The following is a 24,358-nucleotide window of genomic DNA, read 5'->3' on the forward strand; positions in this document are numbered from 1 at the left end:
TCCAAAGGATATGCAAAGACAAAAATATAAACAATAACAAAAGGATTAACACAAGTATAGACACAACAGATTTTCATTGTGCCTTACGATTAACCTAGATTTGGATTTAATTGAGTGAGTTGGAGTTGAAATTTAATGGCATGCAGTTTGAGGTTCTCTCTGTCTCAATGTAACCAACAATTTAATTGTGCACAAATGATGTCAATGGCTTTCTTTTAGCTCGCTCAAAACTGTAGGCAGACAGCTTTCGACGAACTACAAGATACAGCCGAAAACTAGAAGCTTGCATTCTATTTAATACAAATTTACGAACGAAATAGACAAGCCGGAACAGTTTGCGGACCTAACATTTTAATACAGCTTAGTTTTGCTCAAACCACCAAATTTAAGTCCTTAGAGCAGTGCTGTCGAAATTATGTGCCAAGGCACTCAAGGGGGTACCACCAAAGTTTTGAGAAAATGTCATGAACCACCGTGTACAGTTTCGGCCGTGGCTTACCATCAAGGTGTGTCATGACACAAGGAAATTCGAACCAGAGCTGACAAGACTTATATGCGGATTCCAGATTCAATTAGAGCCGCTTCCAAAAAAGTGGAGTCACCTTGATTTAAGTCGTCCAGACTCAAGTAAATTTCAAACTTTGAACAGCACTTCTCTATATGACCCGCAATTCATGCTTTATTCATAATTCATCTCAATAATCCTTCAAGATACCCCAAAAAAAGCAAAACAAAAATACCTGCAAAATGGACACATCAAATTTTCACTCCAACTCTCTCTCAAAAAATGACAAACTTATTTAACAAAATCCTCTTCTTTCTTCTCTCTTTAACAATAATTTTCATTATTTTAATATTTAAAATTTTTCTCAATCTTTTTTCACCTCCTCAAACCCTTATCTCGTCTCATTTCTCTAACACTATCACTTCCTGTAAGCTTCAAATTAAGCCATAAAGTACAAAAGATTATGCAAAACTTCTCTTATTTCAATTTCTTGTAAATTTATATGGAAAACACGAGTAACAGAAAGGAGGGCAACGATAGTAAAATGTAAGGTAGGGGGGTAAGTAGAGTAAATTGACAACAGTGATTATTTACTTCCTTTGCAGTGATTTTTGGTAGATTTTTAGGGATTTTTAGCAAGTTGGTGGAGTTGTTGAAGTCGAAATTACTAGAATTCTAGAATAGTAAGTTTATGATACTAGATGCTACTAGAAACTACTAGATTCTACTAGATACTACTAGTTACTAGTAGATACTACTAGATACTTGCTAGATTCTACTAGATTCTACTAGATTCTACTAGATACTACTAGATTCTACTAGATTCTACTAGATTCTACTAGATACTACTAGATACTACTAGATACTACTAGATACTACTAGATACTGGCAGATACTACTAGATTCTACTAGATACTGGCAGATACTACTAGATTCTCCTAGAAACTACTAGATTCTACTAGATTCTTATAAATTCTACTAGATTCTAACAGATACTACTAGACACAACAATCCAAATCAACCAAAAATCAACCTAACATCACCACAAGGGAAACAAACACAGTAAATGAGTAAAATAATTCAGAAAATGAGCATCGAGATAGGGGTATAGAAGGTGTAATAACAATAGTAATAATGAAAGTATGTAGGCTTGACAATATAAAACAAAAAAAATACATCTAATGAGCTTTAGTGCCTGGCAGGAAGGTTATTTTCCTAATCTTACCTTTTTGCTTAGCATCACTTTCATTCTGCGAAATTGAATCATTAATTTCATTAATGTCAATATCATCTTCAACTGGCAACTGCTTCAAAACTTCAACACGAGTCTTACAACAAATAAGGCATATTTTTGTGTCCGCCTCGTTAACAAATGTACAATGTTCACATTCCCAATTTCCACTTGGTACTTGAACGACATTGGAATTTTTTGTAACTTTTGGATGGTCCAATTCCGATTCTTCTTCATCGCTGACGGCTGTTTTTTGAATTGTTGACTTTATTTTTGATGTTGTCGCTGTGTCTAGCATTTTTGAGGACGATGGCTTACTTTTGATTGATTCATGACTTCTTGTTGTTACTTCTTGACTTCGGGTTGATGTTCCTTGACCTTTTGATGATGTTTCTTGTGTTTTGGATGTTGATTTAAGTTTTGAGGACGATTCGTGAGTTTTGGATGTTGATGGCTCAATTTTGGAACTGGATTCTTGAGTTTTTTTGGTTTGTGCTGGTTCTTGGACTTTTGGAGATGCTGTCGACCTTATGTTTTCTGATTTTGATTTTTCATGAGTTTTGGAAGTTGATGGCTCAATTTTGGAACTGGATTCTTGAGTTTTTTTGTTGATGGCTCAATTTTGGAACTGGATTCTTGAGTTTTTTTGGTTTGTGCTGATTCCTGGACTTTTGGAGATGCTGTTGACCTTAAATTATCATTTTTATTTTTTTCTTGAGTCTTTAAAGTCGATGACTTTCTGACTGGCGACTGTTGTCTCCTAACTGGAGATTCTTGTCGTCTTATTGGAGATTCTTCTCTCCTTACTGGAGATTCATGTCTGTAATGCGAAGTTTCATGTCTTGTCAATGTCGAATCATGATTATCCTTCCTTCTATCCTTTAAATGCTTTTCACTGCCACGACTGTGACTTTTTACTGGCTTCTCATCAAAATCTTCATCATAACTGTCAACATTACTTCCATCATCTGTCACCTTAATTGACTCTCTTGCAACAGAATTAGATGTTGTTGACGACAGCGTAAGTGGTCGACCTTTACTTGTTCTTGTTTGCGGTTCCTTTTCAAATACTTCATCATCATCATCTGATTCATTTGCGGGCTTCTTTGCTGTTACCTTCTGGGAATTTGTTGATGATATTTTTGACTTTTCATTCTCATCATAGTCACTTCTGTTTGACTTTGTGCTCTTTAATGACTTTGCAGCTGTTTCTTTTTCAGATGCTGAATCAGATAGGATTCGTCTTGAGTTTGGAATTGGTGATGTTAATGACGATTTGCGGTTTTTTGATGAAATTTTTCGGATTTCATCATCAGATGGAGTTACACTACGACTATCATGATCTTTTGTCGATGGCCAATGTGTCAATGAACCACTTCTTCTCTCACGTATATACTTTGACTTTTCTTTCATCCTCTGAATGCGACTTATGACCTCATTATCACGATAATCTAATTCAAATGTCTCCGTATTACGTCGCTGTCTACCGCCAGCCTTCAAATCTGTAATTCGTTTATTGCGTGACCTTGAATCGTCGGTAAAATGCTGCTCAATATCGGAATCCTCATCATCTGTTAGATCTTGATGCACATATTTATTACGTTGTCTCGAGCTCATCATTGAACGTCGCGAACGTACGCTTAATGCTGGCGAGGCTGCACGTGATGGAACTCGTGATTGGACTCTTGAACGTGGTGGCATTCCTGATGATTTTATGTATTTTATATGATTATCGTCATGAAAGAGAAAGAATGAATGAATGTTATTATTTTTGCGTGACGGAAATTAAATTTTTTGGTGTGATTTTAATCCGTGAGGTAATTTAAGCATGCCGGAGATGAACAGTGCATAATTTCCATTTTTTTTATGGGACACATTCCTTGACATGCAATTACTGAAATCATGCAACAAAAAATCTCAAAATCATTCTTACCGTTAGGCATATTATTCATCATTGGATGTGGATATGGATATTGTTGCATCCATGGATTCCATCCCATACTGTTTGGATCATTATTGTGCATAAATTGTGGTGGTAAATTAAGACTCATGTTTGATCCATTAAAGGCACCACCCATCCACTGTGATTGTGGTTGATTCCATGAGTTTTGCATCATGTTGAGTTGTGCCATTGATTGTGCCTGTAAAATAGAATTTTTGTAGTTCTGTTGCTTAAAAAAAAAATCAATAAAAAATTTCATTACTTGATTTACAGGCGTAAATCCCCATTGATTTTGTTGCTGTTGCTGCTGTTGCTGTTGTTGTTGTTGCTGTTGAAAATTATTAGGCATTGAAGGATATCCAGTTCCACTATGATTTAAATTTGTCACAGATGCACTCATGTTGCGCATTGGTGCTTTTAAATTATTGCCTGGCATTGGAACTGGTCGTCTAACAGCTGTTGCCTGATTCATAAAAGAATTCATTTTCGATTGATTTACATTTTGTGGATATGGAAATTGTGGAAGACCAGGTAATGGATGGGAAAAGTTGTCAAAATGTCGCAAGTCATTCTGCCAATTTTGCTGATATTGTTGATTATTAGTGACATGAGGTGGCGGTGCCGGTGGCTTTATCTGTTGTTGTTGTTGTTTTGGTATGGGTGGACGGTTAGTTAGTTGCGGAATTGACTACATTTGAAAAATATGTCAATCATGTCAGTTACAGAACAGTGAATAAAACATAAACAGGAAAATTATGACATGTTATGCATGCATGTACTTACATTGCTGTCAATTGTCGATGCAGTACTCATACGACGACTCTTATCGCTTGAATTATCAGAGTTCATTGTTTCTTTATACTGTCGATAACGTGCTTGTAATGTTGCCATTCTATCGAGTGTAGCTGCTGTCGAATTTTTTATTTTTTCCATTGCCACTGACGGTGGCTTTTTGATTGCATCGAAAATATTTCCTTTTGATTCCTCTTTTGGTGTGATCGGTGCTTGTGGTCGCTCAATTCTCTTTGTTCCTGGCACTAAAAGTGAACAATATAAATTGTGGATTATTGTTATGGATTAAAAATGGGGTTTAGAGCTGTTGTGCTGTTGATTAGTTGTGTGGAAGTAAATAATATGTTAGACTGAAAATATAGGCGGGCTGATTCTGATCCAAAAATGTCTGCATCCAACAAATACTCACTCGGTATGTCTGGCAGCGGACGATTACGGATACTTCCACTTTTTTGTAAACTATCCAATTTTTCCTTCAACGTTGCATTAAATGCCGCTGTCTGTTGCTCCTGTTGTTGCTGTTTCAAGGCCTTTGAGGAACAAAAATTTGTTTGTTTTTGTTTTTGAATTTTTATTTTTTTGCTATTTTTTCTCTGCCTATCTACTTGCTACTCATGCTTATTTTTTGATGCCAAAAATTAAATTTTTTTTTGTCATTTTTTTGAGTCATGAAACTTAAAAATATAAATTGCCAAACTGTGTCATGTATCAATGTATTTTCAAGATATGATTTACCATAAACGTCAGCCTACTTACATGCTTATGTCACAACGCGGATAAATTAGGAGGAGAAACAGTCAGAGAAATTTGAGTGAAGATGTCAACAAAAGCCAGTGGATGGGATGATACATTGATGATATTTTTGGAGGTCAATTAAAAATTGATTGATGGATGTTTATTTATGGAAGTCATTGACATAATTAAGCTTGGATTTTGTTACATTTTAATGTGATTTTCATGAAAATGTTATGCAATGCTCAACACCTGTACATAAAAATTCAATAGAATTCAAGAATTCTAAATATAAATAATAAAGAGCTATAAAGCTATAAAAATCCGACAGCTGCTTATTTTTCTAATAAGCCATTGACAAAAAGAGGCTCTTAAATATAAAAATAAATTTTGTCAGCACGTGGAGCCATCACGAAAGACTTTTTGATAAATACTTTCTTGACTTTATCAGCAGAAAATTATTTTTCGTGTGAATTTTAAAATTACAAGTCAAGGCAGTAATGGTGAGTTGCCAGAGCGGTGATGTTCATGTTCAACTTGGAGATTGACTTTATTAGGCATTAACAGACAATGAGGATGCTCATCTAAATAGGGACAGTACTGAGTATACTTAGCTGAGATGCTTTAACATGCTCAATTTGGTGTACATGCTTCATGTCTGTTCAAAGATGGGAAATTTAAAGATTTAGATACCAAAAAAATATGTAAAAATGTCTTGAGACTCTTAAGTATTCATAGAGTCAACCTCCACTGCCTAGTGTTCAGAAATATTAAGATTCCCGAGCCGAACTCATGTCCTATGATTTTCTTTAGAACGCATCTACGACTGAGCTTAATTACTTACCAATTGTGATCCATGACCTGCCTTGAACGTCTCCTAAAGCTGGATACGGCCTTAAATAGGCCATTACAGATATTTCAGAACCAGCTTAAGGTGGCAACTCATCTGTAGGAAGTCATGAATCACAATTGATCTATTAGACCTGCGAAATAAGCAAGTAAGTACAAATATTCCATTCCAACAGGTGGTCGAGACTTTGATGTCGACAAATCTCAAGACCAAGACCGGCTGTGCATCAGGAACCAAGACATCGAGTACTGGATGTCACATGATACCAAAAAATGACAAATATAAAGCAAACGGATAGTCTCATGCCGATTTGATACTAGTTCGAGACCAAATGAGTCTTAATACTGACATAACGCCGAAAATCTCATCAATTGCACATTCCAGAGCTCATCAACTATGTGTAAATGGCAACCTTAATTTTAATTCAAGATTATTGATGTAGTCACAACCAACAATGCATCAATAATTAACTGCAAAAATTCATTTCATGAAATTTCACCAACTTTTTCCTCAAAATCAGCTCGATAAATTCCACCAAAAAATTCCTTTCCATCATTCAACGAACATTCCATCTTACTGGCTAGTTGTATCAATAACTGACGATGAAAAAGTTGACGATTGAATTTTTTTCACACTTTTTTAGCAACGACTACTCTTGTGGCATATAAAAAAATAAAAGAATGTCTATGAGAAGCGATTATCGCATTGAATGAGAAGAAAAGTCGACCTGTCAATCATTGAGATTGATTAGTTCACTTTTCATCGAAAAAAAATTGTTCTCTTTTGTCTGTTTATTCGCGCTCTGTTCCACGATGAACGTAAATCCTCTTAAAAAATTATTGTTGTGAGAAATAAGTAAGGATGGAAAGAAAACAAATAAAAATGAAGGAGGAAATGGATTTTTTGGGGATGGTGGTAGTGGGGATGACGTTAGGGTGATTTTGTCAGAGTTGATTGGGGTGGAATAGTGTGAAGGTGCTGCTGGGGATTCTTCTAAACGAATTTCAGATTAGTGTCTCATTGTTTGAACCAGGAACACTCAAATTATGCTTTATGATAGACTATTGCTGTGGTGGACAACCTGTGTGCTTCGGTACTCCAGGCTGTCATTGAAATGTCATGAATTGGTTCCCCGAGGTAAAAATGAAAGGTTCTCAAGTCAAGGCGCATCAGGAAATTCCTTCATTTTCCTCACTCTTGCTACATCATTGCTGTTGTATTAAACCACTCGAAATGAATCCATAGGATGTATTGGTAAAGCTAGCTGTGATAAAACCAGATACACAGCAATCCCAAGTAGTGCAGATCCACTATGACCAGAGGCGTTTTTAGGGGGATGGGAGGGTTTGAAGGTCAAAATTCTCACTTTTTTTTATAAAAAAATCCAAAAACTTCCCTAAATTTTGACGATTTATATAAAAAAAATTAAAAAGCCCTTCCCAATAAATATCTGGCTACGCCCCTATATGTGACCTAAGTCCTATGCCTCTCGCATTCAAAATATTAATTAATAAACTCAATTCAATTAATTAACTAGTGTATTCGAGAGCGTCCGTGGTGCCCATCTTCAGAATTTTCAGTTGCACACGGCTTCACAAATTGGCTTCACGTGACCACCCAATTTTCAGCTTCACATAGCTTCACGTGGTATCACATGACTTCAAGTGGCATCACATGACTTCAAGTAGCATCACATGACTTCATATGGCTTCACACTACACCAGCCATTACCCCTGATACCCCTTAATTTTCAGCTTCACACGACTTCACATGGTTCCGTTCTTGTATCAGCAAAGGAATTGGGGTAGATTAAGCCTTCCTTTAACCAAGTTTCAATTGCAAATCACCATATCAAAATGAAACCATTTTGAGCTCCAATCATAAGCTCCCCTAGATCAATCCCCACATAAACCATCCGGTACAACAACGTAACCACCCCAACCCAATCAAGCAGAATCCACAAGAATCCTAACAAATCTCACAACAAGGGAACATCCAAACAGTAAAGAAAATAAAAAAGAAGTAATATAAATCTCATATGTCAATAATCTTGAGTTTGTCAATTTATATTTGCAGTAAATTTGCTACTTTTTTTATATGTTGCAATGTAATTTCACTATTCATCACAAATTATATACTTCATCAATCATTTTATGTGCATCACTTAATCACTTTACTCTTTTTCTCATCTTCTATAGCTACATCTTTCATCTGCTTTTGTAATACAATAATTTTTTTCTGTTTTATGATACATTGCATACCTGATCACGTCGTTCGGGCATTGGACTTGAAAGGCAACTCTTACGATTACGTCTTGGAGGCGGAACTGGAACAGCAGGCGGTGGTTGTTGTGATTGCTTCGGTGGCAATGGTGGTCGTAAATTTCCCAAGTCAACACGCTGTTTATTAGAGTAATAATGAAAGTATTTATTGGATAATTAAGACTTGGTTCCATGACATCATCAACACCTCCTACCTTTCTCAAATGATTCTGTCTCTTGGGATGACGATGAAACATGTCATCGCATGTATAACAAAATAAATTTTTAACACATTGTTCGCATTTAATAACCGGACCAATTGTTCCACATAATTCACATTTAAGGCCAACATCAGCGGGACTTGCTTGCATGACATCTTTTACGGTCATTTTTGGTGGTGCGTTACTATATTGTTGACTTGAAAAGTCAATTGTCTCATAGTCTGGATCAGGATTTATTTTCTTTGTTGGTAATGGCGGTGGCGGGGGACCAACTCTGTCCGATTGCGATCCCTTAAATGAAAATTAATGGATTTATTTATAAGAATGGACAATAATTAAGGCTTCTTACAATCCAGTCCGGCATCGTTCGTCTCCAGAGTTGATTGGACATTATGGCTACTTCTTATGTTTGTCACTGTAAATATAAGTGGAATAAGACGATTAAAGGAGTGAATTAATGTAGGACGATAGCACATGTTTAATGGATGCTGAACGAAGAACATATGGAATTTGAGAATTAGAAAGGTTTATTGCAAAAAGGTCGGACTTAACAGCGAATTTAATTGATGTGTTGATATTTAAGCTTACTGAATCACATCCCATACTTTTCAATAAAAATGAGAATTTATTGACTGGCTTTTGATGTTTGGTTGTGGAGAAAGAACTGCCCAGTGGAATGCTTAAATGTAGTGTTGAGGAACTATTTCTTGTTCGCGACACAGCTAGTACAAATGCCCACTGGTACAAATGCCCACTGTTACAAATGCCCACTGGTACATAAGCCCACTGTTACAAATGCCCACTCTTACAAATGTTCACTAGTACATAAACCCACTGGTACAAATGCCCATTGGCACAAATTTCCACTACTACAAATACCCACTGTTACAAATGCCTCCTGTTACGAATGCCCACTAGTACAAAAGCCCACTTCAATTGCCCAAACTATTACAAATGCCCACTTCAATTGCCCAAACTATTACAAATGCCCACTACTGCAAATGCCCACTTTTACAAATACCCATTGGTACAAATGCCCACTACTTCAAATTCACACTATTACAAATGCCCACTATTGCAAATGCCCACTGTTACAAATACCCACTGGTAACATATTTTCTTACTGGCACAAAATGTGTGTCCCCCTCCCCCCTACCCCTACCTCTCTAAGCTCTAAGCGTTACACAATTTTTGAACATCCCTACCAAGACATCCCATTTTATATAGAAAACATGACGAAGAAATGTAAATAAATATGACAAAATTTCTACGAAGGATCTTCAGGAAATTATAAAGAAAAATTTTTGAGGACGAAAAGAGGAAACACTTAAAATATTTTCATCACATTTTCGGTATTCAAACTCAAATAGATTAGGAAAGAAAGTTTAGATTTCCGAGAAGTAACTGTTGAAAAAAAGGCAAAGGGGTAATCAAAAAGTAATAACAGAAACAGACATTTATTTCCATAGAAATTTGCATCGGGTCATTTACTATGTAGTAGGTTATTGTGGAATTGAGGGTGTTTGATACTTTTTTGGTGTGTGTATAGGAATGTATAGCAATTATTGTCAAAGAATTGACCAAAAAAGTTACAAAATTCTTTAATTATTCGAATTTACAGGTAGCTTAATTTAGGCCGGTATGACTCTGGCTTTTGGAATAGGAAATTGGCAAGCGTTATCCGGCGATAGAGCAAGTTTTAGGCGGCATCTTTAGGAGAGAGGTCATGGATCACAATTTATCTGAACGGCCAGTGAAGTAATTAAGTACAAAGCATGAGGTCTGAAATACTATTTTGATCGTTACGTAAATCCCATTCATGTCCTAATTTATGAATCTCATAAATAAAAATCCCAAATTAACTTCATAATCTTCTCGTTATTTTAATCATCAAAAACATTCTTTAAAGCCTATAAAAGTTGAATCATCACTTTAACACTCATAGATCATCATCAGCCTGTTAAAATGTGCCTACTCAATACTTTTTTTATTTTCTTTAAAATTTTTCTTTTTTTCTTCAAGATTATTTATAGCAACATTAATGGTCATTTATTAATTTATAAGCAGTCGCTCATATACTGACTCAAAATGTAGTTCGAATTATAAACAGATTTATTTGTGGATATAAAGAAGAACTAAATGAAAAACATGTTCAGATCACTTTGAATTTATTTGCAACTTATTAGCAGACATTTTTTATTGCATATTAGTCGGACATGTGATGAGTAATGTGCTTTGTGGTGAATATTGATAGAGGACTTTGGATCTTTTGAATTTTAGGACTTGAGAGGTTATTGAGCTTGATGATTGAAATTATATCCCAACTTTAATTCACTAAAGTGGATGGTCCTCATTTTCGGATTATCTATCCCAATTTTCGGGGATTTTCTCGAAATAATCTCAGGGCAGTCCAAAAAATAATTCATTTCGCAGAATTATCCTATCGGATTTCATTAAAAAATATCATCCAGGATCATGCTGGATTCAGAGTCATTTTTGGCTTGAGGCCTAAGAAGGAAGGTGACTTATTTAAGATTAGGAACAACATGAAACTGTATCAGCTCTTTTGGGACGCTGACATTATAAAGCATGTCAAAGTTGCCAAGCGGTAGCTGGCCATTGAGCTAGTTTTAGGTAGTATCTGAGGGAGATCATGGAATTGTCAATTTGACCTGTTTAGCCAGCGAAGTAAGTACGTATGCTGGATAATCTAATCCTAAGATTATCCCAAAATACGGAACAGAATAATCCTTTATAGTGAAATCTGCCCTTAAAACTTGTTTAAACTTAAAAAAAGAAATCATAAATCTTCATAATAATCGCAATAATAGCCTCAGACAATCCCACCTTCAATTGACAATTGCTTATGGCATTGAAAACAAAAAAAGATAAAATAAGCTTAATGCTCAATAAAGCAAATTTTCAATCGATCCTGCATGCCAATAAATATCAATTTATACCCTTCCTTACACAGCATAACCCACGAAACAATTCTCAATAAAATCTCCAAAATAAAAAGTCATGCAATCAGACAGACAAAACAAAAACTCGTCCTATAAATCATAAAGTGCGCTTAAAAAATTGTTTATTTTATTGCTATCGCTTCAGTAACATGTTGTACTATTATTTATCTTCATTCTATGTCTTTCGTCGATACACAACAATACATTATATAGATGAATGACCTCAATTTCTTTCGTGCCAAAAATATATATATATTTTCGTTTTACTTCTTTCAAATTCATCACTACTGCCCGACTTAATCATCTGTTTTCATTTATTTGAACATTTTTGTTTTTTTCACCAAATTAATGGTCAATACTGATCGACAACATTGTTGGATGGGGCGGATTAATTATGATTGGATGGGTCCTTAATTATAGTGCATTTTTTAAGGGGTTTAAGATACATCGAGTCGAAGTGGCTCGGTGGCGGAATGGTTTAGGCGCGACTCCAACGACTAACTGTAGACCTATTGAGTACATTGGTCTGGCCCACCCTTCTTCGTTAAACAATCAGTAGCCCGCGAAACGCCCTTGCGCAGCTATGGATCTCAATGATCTGACTTGGATCTGGCTTATTATGTTAAACTCTATGGCAACATCATACGGTTCATGACATTGAGTTGCACCCTCCACTGCTCTAGGAGGTAAGCTGAGTTTTCGTGTACTGTGCCTCATGCCTCAATCATTGAATTTTGTTTTTGATACCGACTGGGATCAATAGAGTTATTATTGCACTTGGTATCGGAAATTGGCAAGTAGAAGCCAGCGATAGAGCCAGCTTCAGGCGACTCCTGTGGGAGATTATGAATCTCAACTGATTTGTACGACCGAAATAAGTGCGAAATAAGTAAGTAAGTAAGGACCGACTTAGAGGAGTGGAAGAGATGAGTCAATCTTTCGCGTTACGTAATAAGTGAATTTCTCCCAGAATGCAGCCAAAACCACCGGCATCGCAAAAACCTAAATAAATTACATTTTAATCCCCACCGAAGGATCTTGTTGCGGCGACACCAGAGATCAATTCTTCAAGATTAAATAATTGTCTAGTCTTGAAAAATTCACAACTTTTTCTCATTCTCAAAATCAACCGCAAAGTCAATGAAATTAAAACGACTATCACGTCTACATCGAGAAATATTTTCCTCATTTTCCTCTCAATTATTTATAGACGATTTTGAGAAAAGAGAAATTTTTTTGTTTTATGTACAAGTGAAACGCATATATGAAGATATATACGCCGACTATAGCTATTTATAGCATATTAACATAGTTATTTATGTCTTCAGACGCTATAGATCTTTTTCTGTGTGCAATGATTATTTTAGTTTACATTTCATACACAGTGACCTCTCTCAATATTATTGACTGTGTAAAGGATGGGGAGTTGAGGTGTTTTGTCAGAAATTTTGATGGTTTTATGAAGTTTTGTTAGAATTTTCGTGTTTTTGGGTTGAAAATTGACAATACTGGGAGGTTTGAAGTCTCTGTTTTGGTTAATTTTCAAAAGAGTCTGAGGTATCGTGAGACCGATAGACTTAGCGACTGAGCGACAGAGAGATCAAGAACCCGAAAGACTGAGCTACAGAACGACCGAGAGTCCGAAAAGCTGAGCGACAGAGCAACCGAGAAACTGAGAAACCGAGGAACTGAGCAACCGAGGATCTGAGCAACCGAAGAACTGAGCAACCGATAAACTGAGCAACCGAGGGACTGAGCTACAAATAGAACCGAGAGACCGAAGGACTGAGCGACTGAGCAACAATGAGACCGAGAGTCCAAGGGACTGAGCGTCAGTGGAACCGAAAGCCTGAGAACCGATCTTGCTTGGTACTGGAAATAGAATGGACAACATTGGAAGCATTCTAATCACATCTTGTGTCCCAACAATAATGTAGCATAAAAATTCACATAAATCAAGTTTTAGAATTTTCCAACCACATTATTGACTCATCATTCTCAAAAACTAGGAATCCACTCAAAATTCCATGAAATTAAGAACCTGACGAAATCCCCACAAGGCCATAAACCTCAAAAAAATCGAGTTCAACTCTTCAAAGTTCTTCATTTCATCTAAACAAATCATAAAAAAAAATATTTAGATCAAATTTTAATATATTTTCCGGGATTACAGAAACTTTAGAATTGATGGCAGATGTTCAACGTCGAGAGCTTAAAAAAATATCAAATTATAAAAAAAAATCCGAATCGTTCTCAGTGGCATGCGATGAAAATTATCGCAGCATAATGTAATAGATGTTGATACATAATGATGATTTATGTAATGGGATATGAATGGCTTGCAATGTTGAGTCACGATGAAGTTGGGTAATTTGTGGAAATTGTGGGAATTTCGAGCGCAGTTTTGGAATTTTTTGAAGAATTTTCATCGAATTTCCACGTATAGTCTTGATGAGTTGGAAAATTTGTGGAAATTCTGGAAAATTTGATGAAAATTTCGAAAATTAAACGAGAACATAAATTCTCGATGAGTTGGGAAATTGCTGGAAAATTCGAGTGAAATTTTGAAAATTCTCACCATAAAATCTCACTTCGTCGGAAAATTGCTGGAAATTCTGGAAAAATCGAGGATAATTTTGGAAATTTTCATCAAATTTCCGTAGAAAATCTCGATGAGTTGGAAAATTGTTGGAAATTCTGGAAAATTCGAGAGTAATTTTGGAAATTTTCATCAAATTTTCCACAGAAAATCTCGATAAGTTGGGAAATTGTCGAAAATGCTGGAAAATTCGAGCGTAATTTTGGAAATTTTCGTCAAATTTCCACTGAAAATTTCGATAAGTTGGAAAATTGTCGGAAATGCTGGAAAATTTGATAGTAATTTTGGAAATTTTCGTCAAATTTTCCACAGAAAATCTCGACTAGTTGGGAAATTGTTGGAAATTCGCGTGTAATTTTGGAAATTTTAACCAAATTTCCACATAAAGTCTCGAAGAGTTGGAAAATTGCTGGAAAATTCAGCATAATTCTCATCAAATTTCCACAAAAACATGATAAAAATCTTCGTCTAGTTTCCCAACCAATCAGCACAATGTTTATAATTAGATCCGGAAATATGTAATGTTTTGTATATGAAAATTTCATCACTAAGCCTTCAACATCCACACACAAAATCTATATCCACATATCCATAATATTCACACACAAAACCTAACTCAACATTTCTCATATTCCATGCTAAGGCAGCATAAAAGAGAAGCTATACAGCACTTCTCATATTATGAAAAGTATAGAACTTCCTCATTGCATTGCTTTACGTCATGCGACAGCAAATTTTAATAAATTTGACATCCACTTTCTTATGCTATTTTTATATACCGCCTCACACTTACATTTTCGTATTATATTCTTTTTTTCGCTATGATTCTCACTTCTCGTCTCTTTCTCACTCAACTTGTTTCGCTATATTTTATATAGAATTTAATGAAAGCACGGTTAATATGAAAGAAAAGTTTATTTTTTTCTCTTTTTTAGCGCATTTTGTGTTGGAAGATTATTGAGAATCTGTGACATGTAAATTGATGTGACAAAAGTTTTATGATAGTTACAATGTAAATTGAGTATCTGGATGGAATAATGATCAAATTTGATTAATATTTAGTGTAATTCTGGAAATATATTCCATAAAATTGAATTGAAACATTCAAATAGCTTTAGAGGGACTATTTTGTATTTGAATCCCGAGCGACACAAATGAAGCTTTAATGGCTCCACTAAACCTGTTTTACTAACAACAAATCCTACTTTTATTAGCCAAATGGACATCAACTTGACGAAATGCCTAGTTATTAATTAAACTAGTGGTGGATCAACTTCTAGTTCAAATTTGTCAATAATTCCAATAATTGTATGGAGTTTTTGATGTTTTCAAAAATCGGGACATTTTGGGGCATTGTCTGGACACAACAGCAAGGTAGAAAAGTACACCAGCGTCCCGGAAAAAGCACAGGTCGATGGCCGCCATTCTTATGTTCCAAAGACCTCAAAACAACACCCAACATGGATTGAGTATATTAGCCAGAACAATGAAATGAAAGAATACCTCCAAAAAGTAGACACGACTTGGAATTGAACACAAGATCTTGGGTAGGTAACATCTACGTTCTACCATTTAGCCCACTGATACAATTTCACTGCTATATGATTATGATTTTAGTAACAATGAAGAGTTCTAATTATCTTGAACTGGAAGTTATCGTAAGATAGAACAGTCTATAGACGTTCTCTAAATGCGGCAATGTGCCCCGTGCAGCCCAGTCAAGGAAGTAAGAAGTAAGAACGTAATTCAAGATTTAATCGTATATACATTGTAACTAGCTTCCTTATATACATTGTAACTACATTGTAACTGCAGCGGATAGCCCGCTTTAGGTGACTCCTGTGGAAAGTCATGGATCACGACTTTATCTGTATGATCTGTTCGATCAGCGAAGTAAGAAAGTAAGTAAGTACATCGGAATGATTATCGCTGTATTAACAACGAAATTAAATTCTCTCAAAAATGTTCATTAAATATTCCACTTTTTATGAAACAACAGACAAAATACCACAAAATATACCAAAAGGAATTCCCACAAATTATCATAAAATTGATAAACAAAGAAGTGAATTTATTGATGCACATGATAAGCTCACAGACATAATATAATGCAGATCTCAAAATGCGCTAAAAATTGAGTAAAAAGAGACTATTTTTTTTGTACTCTCAAGGAAGACTCAAACCCGGGAAAGTAAAAGAAAAATCACCTAAATAAAAATAACTTTTCTTTTTTCGTCTCTCATAACTTTCTGTCCGTTCAGAAATTAATGAGAATTTCGGCACTTTAAAGCAAAAATTCTTGAATCAAAATTTAATTAATTTAAGTTGAATAAACTTGGAAATTTTTGCTTCTTTTCCTTCCGTTTTTGATCTTCGCTGTGTGAAAAAATTCACAAAAAAAAAATTTTCTTGTCTTTTAGTCGATGTTAAAGTTTCAAAGATCCGCGGAAAACTGAGAAAAATTAGTTAAATTTTTCATGTGTATTTTATTTTACACAAACAACTCAGAGATGCTTTAAAAATAACGATTTTTTTTTTCATTTTCTTTTCATTTTCACACTGAGCGAAAATTCGATTGTGAGAAAATTGAGATGAAAATATAGAAAAGAATTTTTTTTTGTTAAAGCGATGTCATTTTTCTAGTTGAGGAAATTTTTTTTTATTTAAAGTTGGATATTCCTCGTTTGCGTTTTTAGCATATTTTTTGGGATTTTCCGCTTAATTTGGGACATTTTGTCTTTTTTTGCACCCAATGATAATTTCATACAATGAAGCAGAATCGAGTCGACTTGACTCTTCGACTTTTCTATGAAATATCAACAAGATCAAACTCAAACTGGATAGAATTTGTAAAAAATAATAGTCAACTAGTGTATCAAGTTTCTACTCAATGCGGATTCACACTGTGCCATTAAAGTCTCGCGAAGCTTGGCATAAGATTGAGAAATTAAGTTCCAGCGGGTAGTCCGAGCTAAGCTTGGCATATGTTTGAGGGATCAAGTTCCAACAGATAGGCCAAACTTCGCTTGGCAAAGGAAGTATCATAAGCGGATTTTTGGGGTCAAAAACTACTTTTCTTTAATTTTATAGAGTTTTTTGAGACAAAAATTTCTAGAGGAGCTTCCTAGGAATTTGCTGTTCCACATTCCTTCCTAATTTTATGCATTCCTGATGAACCCCACCCTTACTATTCTCCCCGACAGTATCAGCGCCTAAAAATCTAGTTTTAGTCGTATTTAAGCATTTTATGGTAGCAAAAAAACACCTGGAAGGAAGCTGTAGATAGAAACAGTATTGCATTTGGTATTGGACATTGGCAAACGGAAGGTAGCGTTAAAGCCAGCTTTAGGCATCATCTGAGAGAGGCCTTGGATCACAGTTGATCTATACACCCTTTAGACCTACAAATTAGTGGGATGACGTCATAAGACATGATATATCCTGCAATGAGCCTATTTGCAATTCGTGTGTGCAAAATTTTGTAAGGAAATTCATCCAAATACCAGTATATCCTTGTATACCTAGCAGTGGAGACACATTATGTTCCAAAGACCTTTAAACTCCACCCGCACACACTAACCGAGCTTCATACCTAGAACGATAAAATGGAAAAAGATCTTCGAAAATTAGACGTGACCTGGCATTGAACCCAAGAAAAAAATGCGCCTAGCAAAATCCAACCTAAAATCACCAAAACTTATTTATACTCTACCGAAAAAAATAACTACATATTTTCGAGACACAAAAAAAAAGTAAATAAAATAAAAGAGAGAGAAAGGAAGGAAAAGAAAACAAAAGATCGTGTGATTACATGAATGAGCATGAAAATGATGTTTCATACAATCTTCTTGAAAAACAATTTTTTTTTTATTTTGTATGCAATTCTATTATAGCACAGAAATACGATGTTGGATGCCGGCAACACAATAGAAAATAGAAAGAGCTGAACAATGCAGCTCAGAATGAAAGGTATGTAAATAATAATTCGGAAAATTACAATTTTGTGAAATGTATTTTTGTTGCTTATCTTTATTGTTGTATTGCTTCTCGTATTGAGGACTTTGGCAAGGGAATAGAATCTCTTTTTTGATTGGTATTTGGGAAAATTCTTAAATATCTTATCAAAAACCTTAACATACAGACAGCATGCTGATTATAGTGAATATACTCACGATCACTGTGATCTGTGAGACATGGCTAGTTAATAGCTGCTATAGGAGGTTTCTTAAGATTTTGTGGGAAAAAGCAGGTCTGCAAGACATCAACAAAGAGATACAGATTAGGAAGAATGGCTGGACAACCTGTATGTCACTACAAATTCTTGGAAACCCATGAAAACCCATGTCGTGGACGATTTCGGTCAAGGCTTACCACCACGAAGTGCCTCAAAAAACCAAAGTTTGACCACCACTGTATCACATAAACAGGACGATTTGATTACAAACACAATCTATAAACATTACAATAACTACTTCAACATCCAAATACATACCCCAAAATGTCCATCCATTGACATTTTCCTATCCAATTCTTGATATTTCATTTCTCATTCAACATTTTTTTTCCATTTGAAATAGTCTCTCCACTTTACTTGTTATAAGTAAGCTGTGAATAAAAATAAAGATATTTTTAAGTACTGTGAAGTGGTTCTGATTCCTTTTGTATCTGATTTCGCACTATGATGAATAATTCAAATGAAATTTTGTTGCAATATTTAAATTAAAATTAAATTTATCTAAGATATTGAAAAAAAGACGGCTAGGCTCTCAAAGATGGTGAATGCGCAGCACATGGAGCCTAGTGCTTCACTTAGCCTAATACCAACCCCACCTTCTCGTGGTTAGAGGTCGTTAATCCAAGTCACATAGTGGGGCGGAGGCGAACAAGGCTCTGGTTAATCAGGGTACGTTGGTCAAGCAAGCCGCTGATTATTGTTGATGGCAAGAGATTGCGTGGTAGGCCAAAGAACTCATGGAAAGAAGCTGTCGATAGAGATAGTATCACAATTTGAATTGGTAATTTGCAAGCGGTAGCCAGCGATAGAGCCAGCTTCAGGTGCCGACTGAAGGAGGCAATGGATCATACATGATCTGTACGGTCAGCGAAGTAAGTAAGTAATTATTAAAAAAAGCACAATTCAAATATATTGACATCATATCACAGCAGTTTTTATGAATAGGCACAATATGCTTGACAAAATTATAAAGACTGAATGTTTTTGTTCAAGTTTATTCTCTGGATAATCGAAAGATTACAATTACTCAATTGCTAATCGCAATATTTTATACAAACAAGTCAGTTTGACCATGCAAAGCAAAATGCGGATGCTTGTGGTCGCTAATATTATTTATGTAGTTCTGTTCAACCTCCAAATTGCTTCAAGGGAACATAATCATAATCAGCGTCTTGGTTTTATCAGATAAAAACCAAATCATGAGAAGCTTTTTATTCCAGCATAAAGTTATCAGCATGAGAATATTCAAAAATATTTGATAGATTGCAATGCTATATAAGAACTGATTTTACTGTTCTGACTTCAGTTTGAAGCTGACTGTTGATCATCTAAGTGTATTAAAATATTTCAAGTTGTAAGTTCGTAAATCCGAGATTTTACTTTGTATTGTTCATTGTGAACCGTCGATCAATGGACAAAATAATCTTATTATTAACTTTTACTCATTTCCATGTTTTTACAGCAAAGCACAGCAACATATCGTGTATTAAGAAGCATAAAATTTCAGCGATTCCCGAGTGTAGACATCAAGATTTAACATCGATCATCCTCAAACATTTTTTTGAAGATGATCAAAGCAGTAATGTAAGTAATAAAAATTAGTTTAACTATCTGTATGTCTAGTTCTTAGAACAACTGTTGTCGAGATCGTGATTTATTGCCACTTACTTACTTACTTGCTTCGCTGGCCGTACAGATCAAACTGGTTCTATCGCCGGCTTTCGCCTGCCAATTGCCAATATAAGATGCAATGCTGTCTCTATCGACAGCTTCCTTCCAGGAGTTCTTCGGTCAACCACAAGTTCTCTTACCATCCACAAAGTCTGATTTCAAGACCTTATTTAGTATGATTTGTTGCCATAGTCATGTATTTTGTCGAACTCTCATAATTTGTCGTCCTTAGAACTTGACATGCATCCACTCAACATTAGAACTAGATTTTTAAACAGTCACAAAAAATAATTTAATTCCTTCCAGCTTCCTCGCCATTCTCTTAGTAATTGCATTTGAATCTTCTGAATCAGCAACACTGGAATGCGAGTATAAATATGACCCTTGGCATGTAGTTGGAAATGTCTACTCTTGCATCGTCACAAAAGGAATAAAAATAAACACATTCGATACAGCATACGTTAGTTCAACGAAAGGAAGTCATCTAAGCGGTCACACTAACAATAATGTGACTTATTTGTATATCTTAGCAGTAACAATTTCATATTTTGTGGACTAGATGACATTTTTAAAAATCTTAAAGGCATTAACCTTGATAGCATCGGACTTAAAGAAATTCACCAATCAGACTTGAAGCCATTTCCAAAATTGATTGAATTTTCCATTTCGACCTGTCAATTAGAAATATTAGAGGAAGGGCTGTTTGACTTTAATCCTGAATTGGAATATATTAGTATTAGTTCCAATAAGATCACGCACATTGATCCAAAAGTATTTGATTCGTTGACAGAATTGAGGAAACTGTATCTTGAATATAACACATGTATTGACAAACGTGCATCAGACCAAACAGCAGTTCTAAGTCTCACAAAAGAACTTCCAACAAAATGCCATAATTCAGACTATTCAAGCCTTGCTGAGCAACTTAACATTCTCGAATCAGAATCAAAATCCAAAAATTTTAATGACTTCAAAGTAGATCTTGATAATTTAGAAAGTAAGATCAATGCCTCAACATTTATTGCCTTTTATCAGACCAAGCTTCAACATTTAAAAGACATCCTTAACGAAAAGTCACTTGAAACTAAAAATAGCTCGGATTTAAATGCAAAATTCCTTCCAAACATAACAAGCATCGACAGAACATCAACAATAGAACCGGAATCGAAAGGCCCACATAAAGTCACAATTGAGGCAATCAATAAAGCAGTTGAAGAAATAAAGTATACCTTGATGGTAAAAATGGATGAGAATTTCAAGGAAATCAATAAGAATGTCCAGGAAAGTGAAGAGAGGTTCAATGAACGGACATCAAAAATCATGAAGGCATTAAAGGTGATATTTGATGTCTCTGATATGGCACTTAGTTACTCGTTACAATAAGTGAGTTAGGAGATAGCTTAAATCCTTAAGAATTTTATATTTTTCAAATTTTTACAGGTTTATTAAGCATCCAGCATGACAAATGACTGTCATAATGAACAGGCACATGTGACAAACAAAAATCATACAAATTCTTAATAATTTATATGATTTTGAAAGAAAGAACCTTACAAATTATCAAGAATTTGTACGGTTTTCGCCTATTCCAAGTGCCTGTTTTACAACTGTGCCACAGCAACAACACACACACACGTGACACAATTTTGAAGAATATTACGTAAAATTATTGTTGTAAATTTATTGATAAATTAACAAAAATAAATTTCACAGCTCAAGAAACTTGCGTATTTCCATATTTTTTTATTTAAGGAGTCGAATGTGTTTCCAGGTACGAAATAAAATTGTAAGAATTCAACTCTTAACAAGTTAAATTAACGGAAATTTTTAAGGGTTTCATGATTTTCGTCAGAATTAATTAAACTTCCAGAGCAACAGTGCTTCTGCAGATTTCTTCAAATTAGACTAACAAAATTTCCATCATCTAAAGCAGTGATGGACAACCTTTTATTTTTCTCGGCACACATTTTTGGTAAGCCTCGGTAGGAACCGCACTCGGTTTACGGTAAATGGCATTTTCAATCATTTTGGTGACACACGAATGTGTCGTGGCACATAGGTTGTCCACAACTGATGAAAACAAAAAGTTCAATTCCTCCAAAAACTCATGTCATGCATAGAAAAATTCACATTTTTTTAATTTCTTTATTGATGCTCCCTACCAGGCAATGAACATGCTCTCGAGAGCAGAGTATACTAAGTTAAGAGTTGCAAAATAGGCATCTGTCGCAGACAAAACCATACAATTTCTTTCAAAACCATACAAATTATCATGAAATTGTAGGGCTTTTGACTATGACAATGTCTGTTTTTTTTTTTTCAAAACCATACAAATTATTAGGAAATTGTACGATTTTTGCTTATGGCAGGTGCCTGTTTTTCTTATAAATTATCATGAAATTGTACGGTTTTTGCCTATGATAAATGTCTGATTTTTCTTTCAAAGCCGTACAAATTACCAAGAATTTGTACGGTTTTTGCCTGTGACAGGTGCCTATTTTGCAACTCTGGCTGACAGCAACGCTCACTAGCAACCTTATCTAGTATATTTAACGTGAGCCAGCTCTCATAATCATACTCATTGCCTGCCAGGGACTGTAATAATTCAGAGTTCCTTCAAAGTTCTCATTCTATATTATTCATAAATTTTCATCATGATAATCACAAAGAAAAAGTCTTCCTTTCTCTCGATTTGTAACTTTGACGGAACAGAAATGAAAAGAATGAGTTTCTCATGTATAATGAAAAATTTCATTAAATGGCAGTAGAAATTCAATTTTCGTTCACAACAATGCGATAAAGGACGGAGATGGAGAGATGAGAAAAAAATGCAACAGTAGAAATTTTATAATAAAAATTGTACAACATTTTTATATACCGTTGATGTTGCAAGCATTTCAAGTTCTTTGTAAACATAACAAAAGCAGCTTATGATGTTAATGGTAAAAATAAAAATTATTTTATTTTGTGGGGATGATTGTTGGGTGTTAAAGGTACAGAGCTCGAAATTAACTCGAGTTTTGTATGGTGTCAAGTTAGGGGCGTGGCCAAGAGGGCCTAGGCTTCTTTTAAAAATTTAAAAAAACGGTCGGGACGAGACAAAAAAACTTAAATTTACCTAAAATTTCACATTCGATTCAAAAATCCACCTTATTTATACTTCTTTTAGGCATTTTCGAAATTCTAAATGAAATTTCGAATATTCGAAATTAGATTTTCGGAATTTAAAAAATTCAACATTTGATATTCAACATTCGAATTGCAAATTAATCGATAATTAAGATTTCATTTTAGAAATATTCGAAATTGGAGATTCGAGTTTCGAAATTTTCAAACTTTAAGTTTTATATTCGAAATTCGAAATTAGAGATTTAAATTTCGAATTTTGAGATATCGAAATTTTAGATTACAGATATTCGAAAATCGGAAATCGAAATTCGGGTTCGAAATATTCGAAATTTTTGGCTACGGAGAAATGGCAACATCAAAGCTCAATATTCAGATCTGCGCAGAACCCCTTGGTACTAAGGTTTTCAAAAATGGGAATTTTTCCGTTCCCGAATGCCTTTCTCATTCTTGATTCCGAAAATCTCACGGAAAGGGGAATAATGGAAACCTTACCTGGTCATACTGTCATACTGGTCATACTGGTCATACTGGTCATGCTTTTTAACCCCCTAAACCAGTGGTATGCAACCTGTTTGCCATGTGCCATGATCCGTAAGCGGTGTGCAGACTTAATCGAAGCTTATCACCAAGGTATGCTGCAAAGGCAACCCACAACTGCCCAAAACAATACAACATCATTGTTAAACAACCCCAATGAGCATATTACCTCAAAATATAGCTGAATTCACGAACTTTTATATTATTTACCTTAAAGTACCTTTCTATTTACCAACCATTCAGTTTTATTTCATTCATTCATTCATTTTAAATCAGCAACTTTTAATTATTAATAAAAAAAAGAGAGTGAAAATACACAAAAAAAAACACAGAGAGATTCGAAAGCAGCATAACAGAACCAATTGACATAAAAAATTAAACAAGCTAGGCAACTTATACTAACAATAAAATTGATGATATCCCACAAGTTATTTCGTATACAGTTTTATGATCCAAAATGCCTTCAAACAAAAAAATGTATCGTCGTAATTTTTAGCTCACCGTAAAAAAAAGAACGGAAGGACCATAAAATTGTGTTGTAAGGGTCTCCGCATTTTACAGCCACGATATTCGATACACACGAGCGTAAAGTTTAAGTTAAGTAAATAGAAAGTACTTTATATCCATTGCTGTGATAAAAAATTGAAGAATGGAAGACTTCCTTGTGTGGAGTTTGTGGCGAGGATTTGGG

General features: G+C 34.9%; 1 protein-coding gene and 1 long non-coding RNA gene across 2 annotated transcripts in view; one reads left to right on the forward strand and one right to left on the reverse strand.

Moving 5' to 3' along the window:
- Positions 1-16,532, reverse strand: part of LUBEL (Linear Ubiquitin E3 ligase) — a 36,005-nt gene extending 19,473 nt beyond the window's left edge. The window contains exons 1-11 of the mRNA XM_070635383.1: positions 16,304-16,532; positions 14,890-14,959; positions 8,884-8,949; positions 8,529-8,825; positions 8,314-8,451; positions 4,880-5,000; positions 4,462-4,715; positions 3,941-4,366; positions 3,670-3,877; positions 2,312-3,439; positions 1,731-2,273 (exon numbers count right to left, since the gene is read on the reverse strand). Of these exons, the coding sequence (XP_070491484.1) occupies positions 1,731-2,273; positions 2,312-3,439; positions 3,670-3,877; positions 3,941-4,366; positions 4,462-4,715; positions 4,880-5,000; positions 8,314-8,451; positions 8,529-8,825; positions 8,884-8,925 (3,157 nt within the window). The 5' untranslated portion in view covers positions 8,926-8,949; positions 14,890-14,959; positions 16,304-16,532. The remainder of the gene's footprint in view (positions 1-1,730; positions 2,274-2,311; positions 3,440-3,669; positions 3,878-3,940; positions 4,367-4,461; positions 4,716-4,879; positions 5,001-8,313; positions 8,452-8,528; positions 8,826-8,883; positions 8,950-14,889; positions 14,960-16,303) is intronic.
- A 3,278-nt stretch (positions 16,533-19,810) lies between these two features.
- LOC139086885 (uncharacterized) lies at positions 19,811-21,723 on the forward strand. Its single transcript, XR_011544078.1, has 3 exons — positions 19,811-19,914; positions 20,308-21,384; positions 21,442-21,723. It is a non-coding gene; the product is annotated as an uncharacterized lncRNA (long non-coding RNA).
- The last annotated feature ends 2,635 nt before the right edge of the window (positions 21,724-24,358 follow it).

This window comes from Chironomus tepperi, unplaced genomic scaffold, assembly GCF_022539635.2.
Source record: "Chironomus tepperi strain 1889 unplaced genomic scaffold, CSIRO-AGI_Ctep_v1 contig_89, whole genome shotgun sequence".
Taxonomy (NCBI): domain Eukaryota; kingdom Metazoa; phylum Arthropoda; class Insecta; order Diptera; family Chironomidae; genus Chironomus; species Chironomus tepperi.